The sequence below is a fragment of the Vollenhovia emeryi genome, unplaced genomic scaffold (genome assembly GCF_000949405.1).
Source record: "Vollenhovia emeryi isolate VEMERY1.0 unplaced genomic scaffold, V.emery_V1.0 DF939160.1, whole genome shotgun sequence".
Taxonomy (NCBI): domain Eukaryota; kingdom Metazoa; phylum Arthropoda; class Insecta; order Hymenoptera; family Formicidae; genus Vollenhovia; species Vollenhovia emeryi.
Genome location: NW_011967206.1, coordinates 1,128,627 through 1,145,233, shown reverse-complemented (window position 1 = coordinate 1,145,233; position 16,607 = coordinate 1,128,627). Strand labels below are relative to the sequence as shown.

Below are 16,607 nucleotides of genomic sequence, written 5' to 3'. Positions count from 1 at the left end.
TACATCAGCAATCACTGATCCTTCCCGTATAAATTTAGGCAGACGTAGAACACATACACACACATTTTCCATGTATGTATATGCAAAATGTAGAGGGAAAGTTCCCTATCATGAGATAGTAGGTTTTCAACGTCCAAATTCAATCGCAAATCTTTTTTCGCGACGATCGCACGATCTAACAATTAATTTTCCACTAAACAGACTTCAAGGGACAATCAATTCATGGTGGAACCGACAGATGATGCTTTTTAATTTGGCAGAAACTCCGCTATCTCTTATTAGGAGCCTATCTCGTAATAGGGAACTTTCCTCTATAAGTGTGTTGACATGTGCACAAGTTCATGTGGGAAAGCATCGGTGATTCCTAGTGTACATTCTAATGTTTTTAAAAGGATAATAGTTTGCAGAAATAATTTATCTTATTAAAATTCTTTTAAATTCAATTTATGTAAGCTGAAATAGTGCTTTATTACCGTTACGTTAACAGTTGTTTCACATGTTGCCGATACATTAAATCGGTGTATCGACGGCTCAATTCGGTTACTTAAAGGGTCAGATTCCTGATCACTTCGTATCGTCACGATTTGCAGCCAGCTGCTCTCTCGGTCTCTCAGAATCCAATCTCGATCTTGTTCGTCCATCTTTCTTTTTCTCGATGATGGACGAACGAGCGAGTAAGCCTCTGCTTCCGCGAACGTCATAAAGTGGTGAACGACTGATTCACAGAAATAAATTGTGTGCAATATTATCAAATCTTAAAAACCGATAACGTTATCTGTCTGAGTTGTTTTAAGTGTCCATCGAGGAATTTTGTAGAAATTTATTCATAGACAATAACGAAATGACGGGGCGCGTGTTTTAAAATAGACCAAGGCAATTATCATCCGCTCCAAATATCTGACAATGAGTTCTAAGTAACGAAATTGGCTAAATAATTGTATACAATAATTATAGTTTAGTTTGCAGAACTTGTATATTAGTTGAATTTGCAGTCGTAGATTACCCTTACAGAAATGTAATGACTGGGAACGAAAGAAGCACTGAATAATTATTAGAGTTCAGCAATTGAACCACTAGAAATTACTGATGTACAGTAATTTTCTAGTAATTAGTGTATCTCGTAATATTATGCAGTTAAAAAATATACATAAGTAGAGAGAAACATATTACTATATTTCTTTTTACGTAAACACAGCGACAAAATGTTCATCTACCGGGTGACACCCATTCTGTATTGCATGTTTATTAACCGTAGCTCCGCTTAGAGTTGAAACCTCGGCAAGAAAGTTAATACAACGACGATCGCGGCAATGACGCTCGTTTCCGTTAACTTCCGCCGCGGAAGAAAGGATCCTCGCGCTCTCGGCCACGCGGGAGAATCGCCGAGAGTTTTCTCCTTTACGTTTACGCGACAATAGAGCGCCGTCCGCGGAACGGCGGAGACATTGTCTCGCGATTTGTTCTCAGGGCAGAGGCGCGAAAAAGATAACCGCGGCGAATCGTATAGGGAAATGAAGACACCCGGTATGTGTGTGTCAGATGCTCGGGCAGGCAGTGAGAACGGCCAGTGAGAGTCGGTGGCTCGGTACGTTGAACCTCCGTAGTGAAAGTTTCTATTATAGCACTGGCCTTACCTTACTTTTCCTACGGCAAACTCTACCGTGTTGTGTCATAAGCGCGGCGAGTGAGCGTGCGCCACGGTAAAGGATCAAGATCCCATCGCCCGTTTCCCCCGCGATGTGGCGTCGTCAATGCGCGATTTAACGGTACATCGCTAAAAAGCGCGTTCGCGCTCTTCCTCCTCGAGCGGAAGTCGCACCGTTCGTAATCGCATTTGTCAGTTCTTTTCAACGTCGTCGACGGCAATTTTCGTTCACTGTCGTAAACACAAATGACGTAATAGGAATTTTTTTTAAGTATCTAACTTAAAATCGATAATGAACTGTTATTTAAATTTTTACAATTTAAATTGTAAAAATTTTACGATGAATAGAAATGGCGCTATATTTTTTTCCACAATGCAACGAGTGCAAGAAAAGTGGACAACATCATTCGTGTCATTTTCAACGTAGAGGAATGCCGTGGAACTCGGTCTGACTTGTTTAAAGATTTGAAAAAAGTACGACGGATCGAACTCTGCCCGAGATCAATGTCGATCGCGTCGAATCGGTCGAAGCGCGATACGGTTCGCCGATTCGACATTGCGGAAGTTGCGAACGCAGCGCGATTACATGCCCCCCTTTTATTCGCTTAGTCACTTTCCGACTTTCTTCGAGTCTTACGCTGAGTTAGCCGCTGTAAAGCATAGTGATTTAAAGTTCGGTTAATTGAAGTTATTGCTGCATAAATATAAGGCTCGTTACATTCGTCGTACGACAAAGTTTTCAAGCGCGTCGATTGGCTGCAGGATAGAAAAGTTCCCGAGTATCTAGAAATCTTCTAGCCTGTAGCCAATCGACGCGCTTAAAAAATTTGTCGCACGACAAATGTAATAGTACCCTAGCGATGTTTTTTCAAAATAATAAATAAAAAGAATAAACGACGTAGGAAATCTTATAAAGTCGCCAGAAGTAATTAAAAAACTTGAGAGGATTGCTTGACCATGTCTGGCAAATTTTTATGTTCAAAATCACGACGTTTCGACCATTGTTTGTAGTCCTTCTCAAGTGTTAAATTTGCCAGTAAATCAGTACGGTGAAGCAAAGGAGCCGATCATGATTTCACGAACGACAGAACACGGCTGTTTAGAGAATAAATTTTATACGCGAAACATTTAGGAAATTTAAAGATGTGTAAATTGAATTGTTTTTTTATACGAGGCGGAATTCATAAAATATTATATATTTAGTGTATTATTTAAAATATCTTTCTGCGAAATACGTTCGAAATTATTCGGAGGAAATTTTCGATTTATTGACGCTTCTGCAGCGCGATCCGTCTTATATTTCATTCTGTCTTAACTATTATTACATGCCGACGGTTTTGTTTACAATATACTCGAATATAAAATCAACGCGGTAAAACTGCGATTATGTAACCTGATGCACACGAATCGCGGCATACGCAGTGCAGTGTAAAAGCAAAATTAACTTTTCGTTAAATTTAAAAAAAAACGTACGCAAGTCGAGGTGTGGCCACAACACGTATGAAGGCTAAGCACTCCGAGATGCATTCGTGTCAAGGTGTGATTAATTTTTTTTATAATATTATAACACAAGGTGTGATTCATATCCGTGTCATATCGATAGGGCCGTGCGACGATGCGAGCGATTCGTGATTCCGTCGGGACGGCGCGTTCCACGGATTGCAACACGTTGAGGGGCGCATCCGTCAACGCCGATGATAGTTACGACAATGCAGGAAGCGACGGTGGCAAACAACTTAGCACGTGAAAAATCGCGGCTTTTTGCTTATACGCCAAGTCCGCGAATTTACGTACGTTACGATGCCTCTGCTACGCAAAGTACAATTCCAAACGCAGTTTCCTACGGTCGGATTGCACGCGTACGGAAAAAAAAGAATATTCTTCTTTTGAAAATATGTTCGGCTTTAACGTGAAAATCTTGAAACGAGATTATATTGCGTTGGAGGAAGGAAAACTTACTTAAATGGAGCAATTTTTTATAATTCAATCCGGAAAAATACGTGCTTATTATTTAAGAATAATTTTCTTGAATGGAAAGGAAAGCGTATATTGGATAGAAAATAACATATTTTCAAATAGAAGATTATAATAATAAACAATTATTGTCAAAATAATCATATCTATTCTCCAAGTGACAATTATAGTATTTAAACAAGACTATTTTTTTTTCCACGATTTTCTTTGCCCATAGACAAATTTTAATAATCTCGCACTTGAAAGTCCGTCCCTCTACTCTGTTGCGATCTGGAGCAAAAGTTCGTGCGACGTTCCCACCAACCTCGGCGAAACCGATTGCGTAACGTATCGGCGATCGCGTGTAATCTGTCGGAGAAAACGCGGCGAAAAAGGGGATTTATGGCAGAATTTCGGGGTGATTTTCCTTGTTTTCTTCGGGGACGTCGCGCTGATCAGATAAAACAGCATCGACCATCACGGTCATCCGACTGGACACGGGGATTAATATTTATCGGGCATCCTTGTACCACGCGAGAATCAGTCGCGCCGAGATATCGCACGCTCTCCTCCATTGGGGAATAATCACGAAGTGGATGTTCCGCGCGGGAGGACACGATTCTCGATTCGGGCACGGAGTCTCGCGAGACGAGATAAATGAGATTGCGAGCCGATGTTTCGGCGAGGCAGGTATCAGTTTCGCTCTCAGGTGCCCCGTCGCCGAACGGAAGCGAACGCGGAAGCGGCGGCCGCGCAGAGCGCTTTTTCGCGCATTCCGCGTCGACACGCCGCCAGCGCGGACGCAATTGTGATTTGTAATTAGCGAAGCGTGCAATTGTGAAATCGTGTCGCGGTGTTATTGACCCGACGGGGACGCCGACGAGCTGACACCTCGTTGCACCTCGAAAATCAATCCCAGTCCGGCAGAACTTGTCTCGTTACCAGTCGCCGGTTTCTACTTAAACAGTTCCGCGCGGAACGGACAACTTGGGATTGCTGGTGCGAATGGCACCGCGATCATTTACATGAAACTCGCCCTTTGAGCGAAGAGCGAGTACATTGTACGGACGATCCGAATAGAAATCACTCGGGCAATTGTTCTTCATTAATGCATCATATATTTTATTCTATAACTACGATGTGTATACACAGGGAACTAATGTCACAAAATTGCATCTCATCGGATGTCTTAGGGTTGCTTTCCAGCAACGTACACAGGCGACACTGTGTATCACAGTGAATCGCTTTATCTTTGTTGTTTACCATTATTGAACGAGAATAAAACGATATACAGGGTGTCCTAGGAAGATCAATATTTTGAGAGATGATAGTATCGGTCATTTTAAGTGAAAATGTTCATATGAATGTATGTCCCATTCCCCACTGTCGAGATGGAGTTACTTGAATGTGTCGTGTATTCACTTGTTTTCTATACACTTAACCCTTCGTCCTACCTCATAAACGTCTGCGGAAGGAAAACAGAAGAACAGTGAATACACGAGACGAATTGCTCGCTCAAATAATGGATGTTAGTGTCCGTATAAAGGAACGTCACGATGTAGTCAGACGAGCAACACGCCATGTTCACACAAGAGTTTAAAAATGCATTGTTGTTAACGGTGGAATTTTTGAAAATTTATGATCTGTAAAAAATGTATCACTTGAACAATAAATATTAGAAGCAGTACGTAGCATTTCTTTCTTGTCGGTAATTTTGCAACTGTACATTCAAGTAGCTCTATCTCGGAAACAGTGGGGAATGGGACATGTATTCATACGAACATTTTTGCTTAAAACGACCGATACTATCACCTCCCAGAATATTGACCTTTCCTCCTGGGACACCCTGCATATTATTTATTTAATAGATTATACCCAACGCTTTGACCGATTGTGGTCACGTTCACGAGTGTATCAACAAGGCACGGTGTATCTGTAAAATCAGGTGAACACATTTCTTGTAATGTAACCGATTACACGTAAAAAGAAACCGAAAAGAGAGAAGAAAAAAGAAATGCGCAACTAACCTAAGTCAAATCATAAAAGTGCAGCGAACGTCCACCGCTAAGGCATCGGTCACCAGCTCTCTAGAAGTCAATCGGTAGATTATCACTGAAAACAGTGAATAGTCACTGATTTACAGTAACAAGTATACCACTGCAATTTTCAGTAGTATATTTATAACTGCGAATCAGTGACTATTCACTGTTTTCAGTGATAATTCGCGGAGTGACTTTTAGAGAGAGAGAATTCCGTGGTACATAGCACGTCTGTATGGCAAAACGGTTAACAGTAGGACTGAAGTCGAAGGACAATTACAGAGAAGCCAAGTGGCATGTAAGAAAAATTGGATAATAAATGATAAAAATACAAACAAAAAGCCAGACGTTAAAATTCAATTTTTCAACGTCAATGCTATTGTGAGGATAAAATGATTCTCTGTGTCAATCTGTGTCTCTTGCTGGAAAGCATCCTTAATGAACTTCGAAATTTGGCCTGCGTTATTTATTTAAAATCATTTCCCTCGGTGACCAAACGTGTAACAATAATATATTCTACATAATGTTTATTCGTTTTTTCCCCCATTGTCTTCTCGCCGATAATACTGTGATTATTAAGTGTCATGTACTCATTACTACCGTGTGTAATATAACAACCGTCTGAAATATAGTCATTTATAATTCGCGGTAAGATCGTGTTTCAACGAACGCACAGTATTCAAATTTGTCGGGATGAATTTTGTTATGTCGGTCAATGATTCAGATTTCATGGTAGAGAAAGTTTCGTTTCATTGCTGTAAATATAATTTGACGCTACCAAAGTCGCACACAAGTGTTCTTCGTGTGAACTGTCATACGAGGAAGCAACGTGTCTTTTGTAAAAACTTTAATTTCGATGTGCGCGCGCGCGCGCGCGCGATTAAATTTCTAATATAATTTCCGTTCCCCGCTCCGTTGTTCTTACTTCGCCGGACTCGGGCAGAGCCGCGCGAGCAGCGCTGTAGTCAGAATCACGATCGTAAGAGCGAAAATGGTCCTACCTTGGAGGACACTCATCTTCGCGCACACGGAAGAGTGCCGACCTTGGAGAACACTCATCTTCGCGCACATGATATTGTCGTGCTGCGGTGATTCAGAGCAAAGTCAAGCGAACTACGGAAACTCTCTGGGCAGCCGACGCCTCGTGCCAACTCCAATCACAGTCACGCACCAATCTGCGATCCATGCGGCACTTCCAATTCTTTGTTCAAGGATTCGCACGGCTTCGCAAGACGGATATTCCGCGCGTGCCCTTCGACCGTTTTTTGCGCACTTCGCCACTGCCTCGACGTAGTCATCTGTCCAAAGTTTAGAGTCGAAACGGAGCACGACAGGCTACCAGGTGGTTGAACCGACGTGGATCACTTGGAGAGAACGATTGACGATTCCGGACACGGCGAATATCACGTGCGAGACTTCCGCGAGCGCGACACGCCGCGAGGTAGAGGTGGCCCCGCAGGTCCGGAAGAGGACGGCGCGCGGAGAAGCGCGATGTGAACGCGTCGCGCGGCCCAAACTTTTTGGGGCAGCCGGTCGCGAGAGCGTGCGGGCCATGCGATCCGCCAAAGTCGTGGATCCGCCGCCGCGGGTCCGGTAGTGGTGGTACCGGTGACCTCGATACCAACCGAGGCCCTCCAATCCCAACGCCCAATGCCAAAAAACTGACACGCGTCCGTGCGTGCGTGCGTGTACACGCGAGGAACTTTCACTCTCTCGAGCGCTCCTCGCGACGCGAGAAACGACGGTCCTTCGGGAGGGTCGTTTAAGCTTTTCACGAGTTTTTGCTAGAACGGGGGAAGTGAAAATTTGGCCGATGATTAGATCGATTTACGAGCGACATTATCTCTCTTTATGCGAACGACGCTAACGGCATAAACGGGAATAAAAACCCCATGCGCGGGACTTTCTCTTCTTTCGGGACCGACATCGATGAATCACGTTGTCGACGCTTCGAACATTTAAGAGGACGCGGTGTTGATCGGTGAATGTTGAAAAAAGGTGGAGATTTGAAATGATAAAGTTACGTTTGAAAAATCTGGAAAATTTCATTGTCGCACGTCAGATCGTAGGGGAAAAAAGAAGTATGTCTCTTTTAAAAAGAGGTATTTGAAACAGAGAGATAAAAATATCGGAATTATTTAACCGATTAACCGCGAAACAGTACGATTTTTCATTTATATGTGACGTAATATATCTAGTACGTATAATATATTTAATGAAAACGCGGATCTTGAAGAACGGATAGGGTATCTTAATTTTTATTTTTAAAGCGATGATCTCACCTAGAATTATAAGAAAACAGTAAATGCAGTTCTTCACGATTATCGTCTTTTACATCATCGGCTGATGAATGAGAACGACATAGTCCGGCGACAAATTCATACGTTATTGGAAACACCTGAAAAGAACGAAGGTCGAGGAGATGGCAGAATCGCGATAAAACTTCCGTCAAGATAAAGTTATGCCGAGAAACCGGTAATTTTACGATTGCGACTCTTTGCCAAATCATCGATCAATATAGGTACGATTGACTCTTACATTTTTACATCCCTTTTATTTCGCCGCGATCTCAGAAGGTGTGGAGACGCTCGCCTTGTAAAGTGGATTCCTTGCCCAAATACATTTACAAATTTGGATATAATTAAAATTTATTCCGCAAAGCCCATAGTCGTAGAATCTCAATACTTTCGATATCGACGTACTCGCTCTCTAAAAGTCAATCTGTGGATTATCACTGAAAACAGTGAATCAGTGAACATTCTAATTGACTTTCAGACAGCACGAGTCGATAATCTCGCGTATCTACACGGAGAGAATTTTCTCTTAAAATTTACCTTGAAAATCGTGGGACAACGTGGCGTTTCAAGAACTTTATGAGAGGTTTCTGAAATTTTACCATACATTTTTACTTTAGTAAAATGTTATTTGAGTAAGGTAATGTCATACTGTTTGGATACACAATGTTTCCATACATCGTGCAAACGATCGCGCGGCCTGAATCCCGAGCATAGAGAGCCAAATTCCGAATATGGAAACAACGCTCGCGACGAGTACTTTCGAGTCAATTTTTTTCTTATTGCGATTTCACTCTCGATGGCGCGGCTCTTACGCGATAATCGACCGTGCGGCGTCCCCGTCCTCGCGGAAGATGGTCCATCGTGACTCCGAGTGAAAGAGAGACACGTGCAGCCGGACCGCCGGGTGTTTCACTTTTAACCGATAAGAAAGTAACGAAAGTCACTGATGAAAGTTTCGGGCTTGCCCACGGTGAGTGCGGAAGGCAGGAGGCAGCGATGGCGACCTAGATGGACGGACGGACGGACGCTTCTTTGAAAGTAAAAGTAGAAGAACAGGACTTTACGCTATCCCGCCGTCGCTGACAAATCGTCTTTGTATTTTAATTCTTCTCGTCGGGTCTTATATATTAACATTATTTACCGAGTTAATGTGAAATTGATAGTCCATTAAGTGATTAAGGAAATTAAAGAACAAATTTTAAAACGTACTCTTATAAAGTTTACATCGATATATATATTTTTTTTTATTTAAATAATATTCATCATTATGCCCAATCTTTGCTTTGATTACTGTTTTACGAACTTGCATTTGTTGAATTCACTTCGTCATCGTTTCTGATATTTTAACTAGTGCTTTTTGTAGTTTCTTCCATGGGTCCTCTTTGTGTTTACACCCAGTAAAAAGTTTCCTTGAAATGAAACAAGTTTTCTTTGAATTTTTACCTTACTAGACTCTTATTTAATTTCAAAGGAATCATTTCTTTACCTTAACCGAAATGTTATTTGATTGAGGCTGAAATTTCTAAGAAAACTCATATCTATTTCTTCAAATCTAGTAAATGCTTCAGTAGAAGTAAATAAAAATTTAGTACATTCAAAGAAACGTGATTCCAACGTATCTCATCTGTTTAACCTAAATAAATCTTTTTTTCTGTGTGTAGGAAATATAAATTTTAATAAATAAAATAATAGTGATAACAATACAATATCGACTTTAGGATAATTGGAGATAGTTCGTTGTGTGTTTCAATAATTTAATATGCATGTAATTACGATCGATATACTATAAAAACGGTTAATTATTCTAATAAAGTCTGTGCTGACAACAGTATGGGACATCAGAGTAAAATATAAAATATCTATCGTTGGAATAATTATGAGCGGTAGTGTATAAGTGTAGGTATATATACAATTCAGTTCACATAATTATCACTGCATCGTAATGCCGGTACGTCACATACTGTGGTCACTGTGCTTTTAATTGCTGTTTAATTACAGAGGGTTTATTCTAGAATATAACAAATATCCTCTCTTTTTTCTCTCCTCGGTTTCGGTTTGCTCTTTCTCGCGCTGCACTCGTGCAGATACCGGTTTTCGGCGAAACGACACCATCTTACAGGAAGATCGAACTCGGTGAAAACCGTGTCCTTCGAGGAACAGGGTTACATTACGTCACACACGCGCGGATCTTTATTGCCGTGCAATTCGTGCGAATATACCGGCTCCGGTACCACGAGATGGGCCCGTGAAATTCTTGAAGGTGGGGATCTCTGCACATGCAAACCAAGCGAGTACCAAACCGGACACCAATCGCGCATTTTCTTCTTTCGAAGGAGTCAAAATTCGTAAGAGCTAAAAAATATATAGTTTTTTTTACAAATACACGTCGTTTATAAATTTTTTTTTACAAAATTTTAAACCGGTTTATTTCATTCTGACGTCGAATGTTCATTAGCCGCATTTTTTTCGATATTACGATCTTTAATAAAAAATGTATTAACGATATAATATAGTATTACTAATATATTAATATATATTAGTAATTAATATATTAAAATAATAGCAATTAATTAATTTTAAAGATTTAATAATCTAGAATATGCAGTCGATAAGATATATTTATGAAATATGAATCGCGCTACAGTATCACTTCGATATTATGTATACGCTATATCACATAGTTGCATGATGAGATAAAAAGTTAATAATTATTCGAGAACATAATGTTTCAAGGACTTTCGCCGAAACCTGTTTTCAACATGACATTACGAAACTTCAGATGTGAAGAATCTTTTGAATAGCGTTTAGCTATCTATTGTTACAGCGGTACAAAAAGATTACATAACAAATTAGCACTCTGATAATAAAATTAATAATAAATCGTCCGCATACGTAAAGGCAGACTCGGATCGATATTTCCCAGGATTGTGCTAGAACATTTTCTGAACTAGAATATTTCTAATTATACGATATCATAGTTTCGTTTCTTTATCCTTTGCGTTCCTACGTGTTTTCGTCAAGTGTACGACAAGATTTAGTCGCGCTAAGAATTAAAAATTTCGTCTATTGTACATTATTTAATTCTTCCAAGTGTTTCCATCTTTCAAAAAAATTATCTTGCAGCTGACTGTGAGATATAAATGAATAGCCAATACTGCGAAATCGCATATGTTATGTATTTAATCGATTTAAATGATAGGAACAGAATTTCTATCTAAACTGTTAGCGAACGTTAGGAAGAAAGTCTTTCTGTGACATCCGTACGTTATAACGTTTGATTATGATACATAAATAGTTATATTCTTTACAAAGATTGTTCTAGATACCGAAATTCATTTTTATTCAATGTGAATGATTAATAACAAGATAAGAAGGGATATAAAGGGAGTTTAAAATAAAGTGCTCGTTGAAAATCCTAAACCAATGTAAGACTAAAAACAGGCCAATAAATAAAAACAAAAACGAGCACTTTGAAAGACGGAATACTAATACATTGAACGTATATTGAAAAATCATACAAATATTAATATAATACAGAGGAAAGTTCTGTATTATGAGATAGGCTTCTAATATAAGACAGTAGGTTTTCAACGTGTAAATCCAATCACAAATCTTTTTTCGCAACGATTACATGATCTAATAATCAATTTTCCACTGAACAGATTTCACTCGAAGGGCAATAAATTCACGGTGGAACCAACAGATGATGCCTATTGATTTAGCAGAAACCCTGCTACCTCATATTAGGAGCCTATTTCATAACAGGGGACCTTCCTGTCATATATGTACAAATAATGCATGCATTGAATGATTTTGATGAAATATTTCGCCATGAAACCTAAACTTTCCCGAAGGTATTACTAGAGTGTCGCTGCTATAAATTCTGTAGGCTGCAAACAATTTTCTAACATATACACAGAATAGCGATAAATTGTTGCGACACCTAGAAATCTACCTGCGTTAGTAAGATATTGTTTCGAGTGTATTAGGGCGCCAAGAACTTCCATCAGGGTTAATTTTTCCGAAACGTCCGAGCGGTAGGAAATTGCATCTCGACAATTGTTTCTTCGCCGTCGAAAGTAAACGTTACAGACCATTAACGTCGTCAAAATGTTATGCCGTCGAAACGACGACAATCACGATCTGAGCGTTGAAACGCACGGGAGGGGAGAAAAGGATTTCGCGCAGGAGGCGGGGATTTTGAAATCCGGCGAGACAGTCGCGTGGTCATCGACAAGAAATCGATTTTCTGTCCGGCAAGCGGAAACTCGCGGACGTGATTTTCCGAGAATTCTCCTAAGCGCGTATCCTAGAAGGATGGAGCGTAGAATCGGCCGGTGCATTTGTACGTGGCGGTGTGGGCAGTGCTGCAGTCGTTCGTACCAGCACACGCCGTGAGCGGTCGGCCATGGCATACTTACTAATGTCAATCACACCGGCAGGCATGCACCGCCAACGTGTGTGCACGTGTACGTGTGCATGCGTGCGCGAGCGCTTACGGTGTTCCTCGGCTTCACCGGCGGTTTTTTCGATCGCATCGTGGAATGGCTCCTTTTCTTTTTAAATATTTTAAGAAAAGCGGTAAAATTTTCTCCATTTTATTTATTTGCGAGATTAAATATTGAGATTCGCCAGTAGTTAATTAACAGTAAAAGGAATTGTTACTTGTTAGACGACGTTAGATGGTTCATTTGTTTGATTCCGACGTTTCGACCTTGAAAAGGACCACAACCCGTATGGTCGACACGTCGGAATAAAAAAAACCATCTGTCAGCCTAATGTCGTTTGACAATTCTTTTTACTGTTAAATATTGAGATAATTAAACCTTTCGAAATTCTATCAAGATAGGCTAAAAAACAGACGATTTTCTTTTATCTTTAAACTAGATTCGCAAAAACTCGCTCGATCGCTTGCTATTAGAAAAGAATTGATATTCTAACGTTAAAGATAAATTAATTATAAGATGACGGGGAGTCCCGTGCTCTTGTATTATATCGTATTGTTTAACGCGCGCGAGCCATGGGGGTGAGGTTCGATCGCCCGTCGAATCCCGTAGCCTTTCGGCCTTTAACCTTCGTAATTTCCACGACCATCGATACCTTGGGCGGCGGAGTTGCGTCAGTGCAGGCTCTGAACTTGAGTGCCTCTGCGAACGGCGGCACCGTTCGCGGATCGCGCGCGAGGAATTGAAAGGCGTTTCTCGAGATCGGTGTCGACCGTGGTGTCGATAAATAAACGGCCGCGAGATCCCTGAAAAATCGCCGGTCATTATCTCCCGCGTGCTCAAGAATGTTCTTGATCGCGATTCGCGATAAGAACTCACGCGGTTACGTGTCGCGCGCGACTGTACGATTTGTCGATAGGGTTGCTTGTTAGCGTTGCTCGTTAAGATATGTTATGATTGACGCGATAGCTGGATAAACAGCGCAGGCAGAAATCTTACTCCGAGGGAGAAGGACGCATTAAAAATTTGAAATCCAAATTATTATAATTCCTAGGCGCGGCACGATGTAATTTAATATATAATTCATCCTCGTAGCGGACACAAATGTCAGAGTTAATCTAACATATTCCCGCATATAATACACCGTAATGTTCTTTTTTTTTAAATTTTTATACGCAGTAGTAAAGAATATAAGTGCCGAGACAGGACGTTGGTGTCTAAATGATTTTAATTTTTAAATTTATTGCGAAAAATTACCTCGGCCAGGGTTTGAACCCGGACTTTTCCCTCACTAGGCGGGCGCCTCACCAATTCGATCACCGAGGCATGTGGTGATATTTATCGCAATTTTTTTTATTTTAACTTTACGGAGAGAGTTTTCTCTTAAAGTTTATCCTGGAACTCGTGTAATCGTGGGACAACACGGCATTTTGAAGAATTCGATGAGAGCTTTTTGAAATTTTACTATATATTCTACTAGTAAAATTTATACTAAGTATAATTATTAGTAAAATGTATGGTAAAATTTCAAGAAACTCTCACAAGTTCTTGAAAAGGCCATGTTGTCCCGTGATTACTGGATTTTCCGGGTAAATTTGGAAAGAAAATTCTCCCCGTGCAGGACGCATCTAACATTTGTCCCAGGCAATCCAAAGTCAACTTGTTAAGAACGCGCGATTTTCGCAAGTAATTCTGCGCGCTAATAAAATTCAGTGGTATTACAGTTCGAATATAAACGCCGGTCGACGGTTTGCGTAACGCGAATAGGCGCGCGCACAAGGTTTTCCCCATCGCGGATGCAGAATCCGCGGTTTCCGGGAGAACGCGGCCGATATATATCGGTTCCTGGTTCACGTTGACATTCGGCGGCACGACCTGCTAGAAACTGGCGGGCAGCAGTGCGTCAACAAAGCGGTCTAAAACAGCGGTCAATAGGCGCGCGGCGGCCTGCAATCTTCATTTTCGCGAACGGGTCTACGAGCCAACAGCGTTTTCCGCATTGTTCTCCCAGTGGCGCGCTATTTTCGCGTCACCTCGTTCGAAGGAGCAAAATATTATTCGCGGTCGTGTTATATATCAATCACGCAGAAAAGTCCGTCTGGTCTCAACGCCAAGAGATTTTGCCTATGCTAAATATAAACACAGGTATTAAAGTAGTCGCATAAAATTTGGTGACATGAGCTAATATCTTATTATAAAATATCGTGTTAAATGTTAGTGCGCTTGTAAGTAGTATGCCATTAAAAAAAAAATGCATTTTTGTCCCATAAAGTTGTGTCGTTTTCGTAAAAAAAGTAGCGCAACAAGTCTTCTAGCGTGCGGCAATGATGTTAATCGTTGAATTTGTCTTGGCGCATGATTAGCACGTGCAATTCGTGTAATTTAAATGAACGTGTTTATCCTGTAAATACCATAAATGCAGATTGTACCTGTAAATTACTGCGTTCAACCGTGACGTGTGACTAAATGTCTTTTAAATTTGCCATTTCCCTGCCGGAAATAATTCTACAAAACTGTGAAATATAACTGCCAGAATCTAAGAAACTCTACGTAAATTTTAAGTGTTATAAAAATCGACATGAAAAATGCCAGAATTGAAACACTTTTGTTCATTTTTGTAATATTCTACAAGTAAGCAGATGTTTTAATTCTTTAAGATTTTGTTGTTTCTCAAATTTTTGAAACTAGTAAAGTTTCGTACTCATTTTTACAAAATTGTACATTTTCATGAAATACTACTTGCAATAATTTCTTGATTTGAGAACATTGTAATTTGTGGTACGATTTCGTAGATATTTTTACAAAAAAATAACGTTTCAACGAAGATATAAAAATCTCTACAAATTTCTATTTCAAGTCAATTTTTGTAGTTATAGAAATTTTTTCCGTTAGAATTCTCTTGTCCTCAAACGAAAAAACGAGTTTACATTAAAAATATTAATGAAACTTCGTAAAACCGAGAATATCGGAATAATTTTAAACATTTGAAGTTCCTTCGTTTATCAACAGTTTAGACCGTGATCTTCACGATTTTCCTCGATTAAAGCTGACTGTTGTTCTATCGCTGCGATGACGATTTCTCTCGAGAACTCTTGAGGCTGTAAGGCCATAAGGTGTCCATGAGAGCCGGCCTCAACGGAGTGTCGACATTGCGAGTCACGGCGAGCGTTTGCCGCACATTATCCGCGATAAACAATCATCTTTATACTACATAATACGCGTACGACAGCACGCACGACGCCTATGCTTTGCTCTGGCAAAACTTTAACAACTGAGCTTTTCTTCGGAAAGTATCAACGACACAAGCATTCTCTATCAGCTCACACAAGAATCAGGACTATAGCTTTCACCAATTACGTGTTAAACAGACTACACTCTTATAGACAGACTGTACACCTACAGAAAAAATTTCCGGATCCAATGCTATTACACTTGAATGTATCATAAAATAGGATCGATATAGCGCCAATCATATTAATTATATAAGAAAAGAATATTTTTATCTTAAATGAAAAATTCTAAATTCTAGAATCGTGCGTTGTAAGATGGAGGGAAAATTTATTCTAAACGCCGGAATATATAAACTTACATTAAGTTACTCTTGTCTCAATATAGTAAGTCGATCTTTTTTAATTCGATAGAGGAGAATAAGAATTATTGATTTTATTTTGATATTGTCTTATTTTTATACTAAATGAGGTTGTGAAAAATATAAATGCGTCTAGAATACTTTTTGTCTCGGTAACAGAAATCCTTTCTGAGGGTGTAAGAGCGATATTACGATTTCGTTGGTTATAACGCGCTCGATAGAATCGACGCTTTCTTCGCGGTCTTCACGCTAATAATATCTGTACAGTTCTCTTTTAACACATCATTAGTACTGTATCTTATTCGAGCCTTATATGGTCGCACAAAATAATGCTGAGGAGTGCGATTGAATACATAGATTGCATACTGAAGTTGCCCGCACCCCCTTTTAGACGTACGCCAAAGCACGAATGTTTTCGATGTTGCAAATACTCGAATATTGAGTAATTTTTATAAATAGACTCTAGTAAAGAGACCAAGTCAATCTCTGCCTTTACTCCAAGTGAAAAGTATTAAAATAGAATAGGGCAGAGATTGAGATGAAATTGAGCCGCGTTAATTTTAACGACTTCTTTCCGTAATTATCAATCGCAAGTTCGTGGCTGCGTCTTTGTAGCCTCGTTCAAAGACAGATCAGGAA

At 40.1% G+C, this 16,607-nt stretch overlaps 1 protein-coding gene across 1 annotated transcript in view; it reads right to left on the bottom strand.

The window, feature by feature from the left end:
* Positions 1 to 6,708, bottom strand: part of LOC105564770 (hormone receptor 4) — a 52,841-nt gene extending 46,133 nt beyond the window's left edge. Inside the window, exon 1 of the mRNA XM_012017416.1 lies at positions 6,674 to 6,708. Coding sequence (XP_011872806.1) covers positions 6,674 to 6,708 — 35 coding nt within the window. The remainder of the gene's footprint in view (positions 1 to 6,673) is intronic.
* Between the last annotated feature and the right edge of the window lie 9,899 nt (positions 6,709 to 16,607).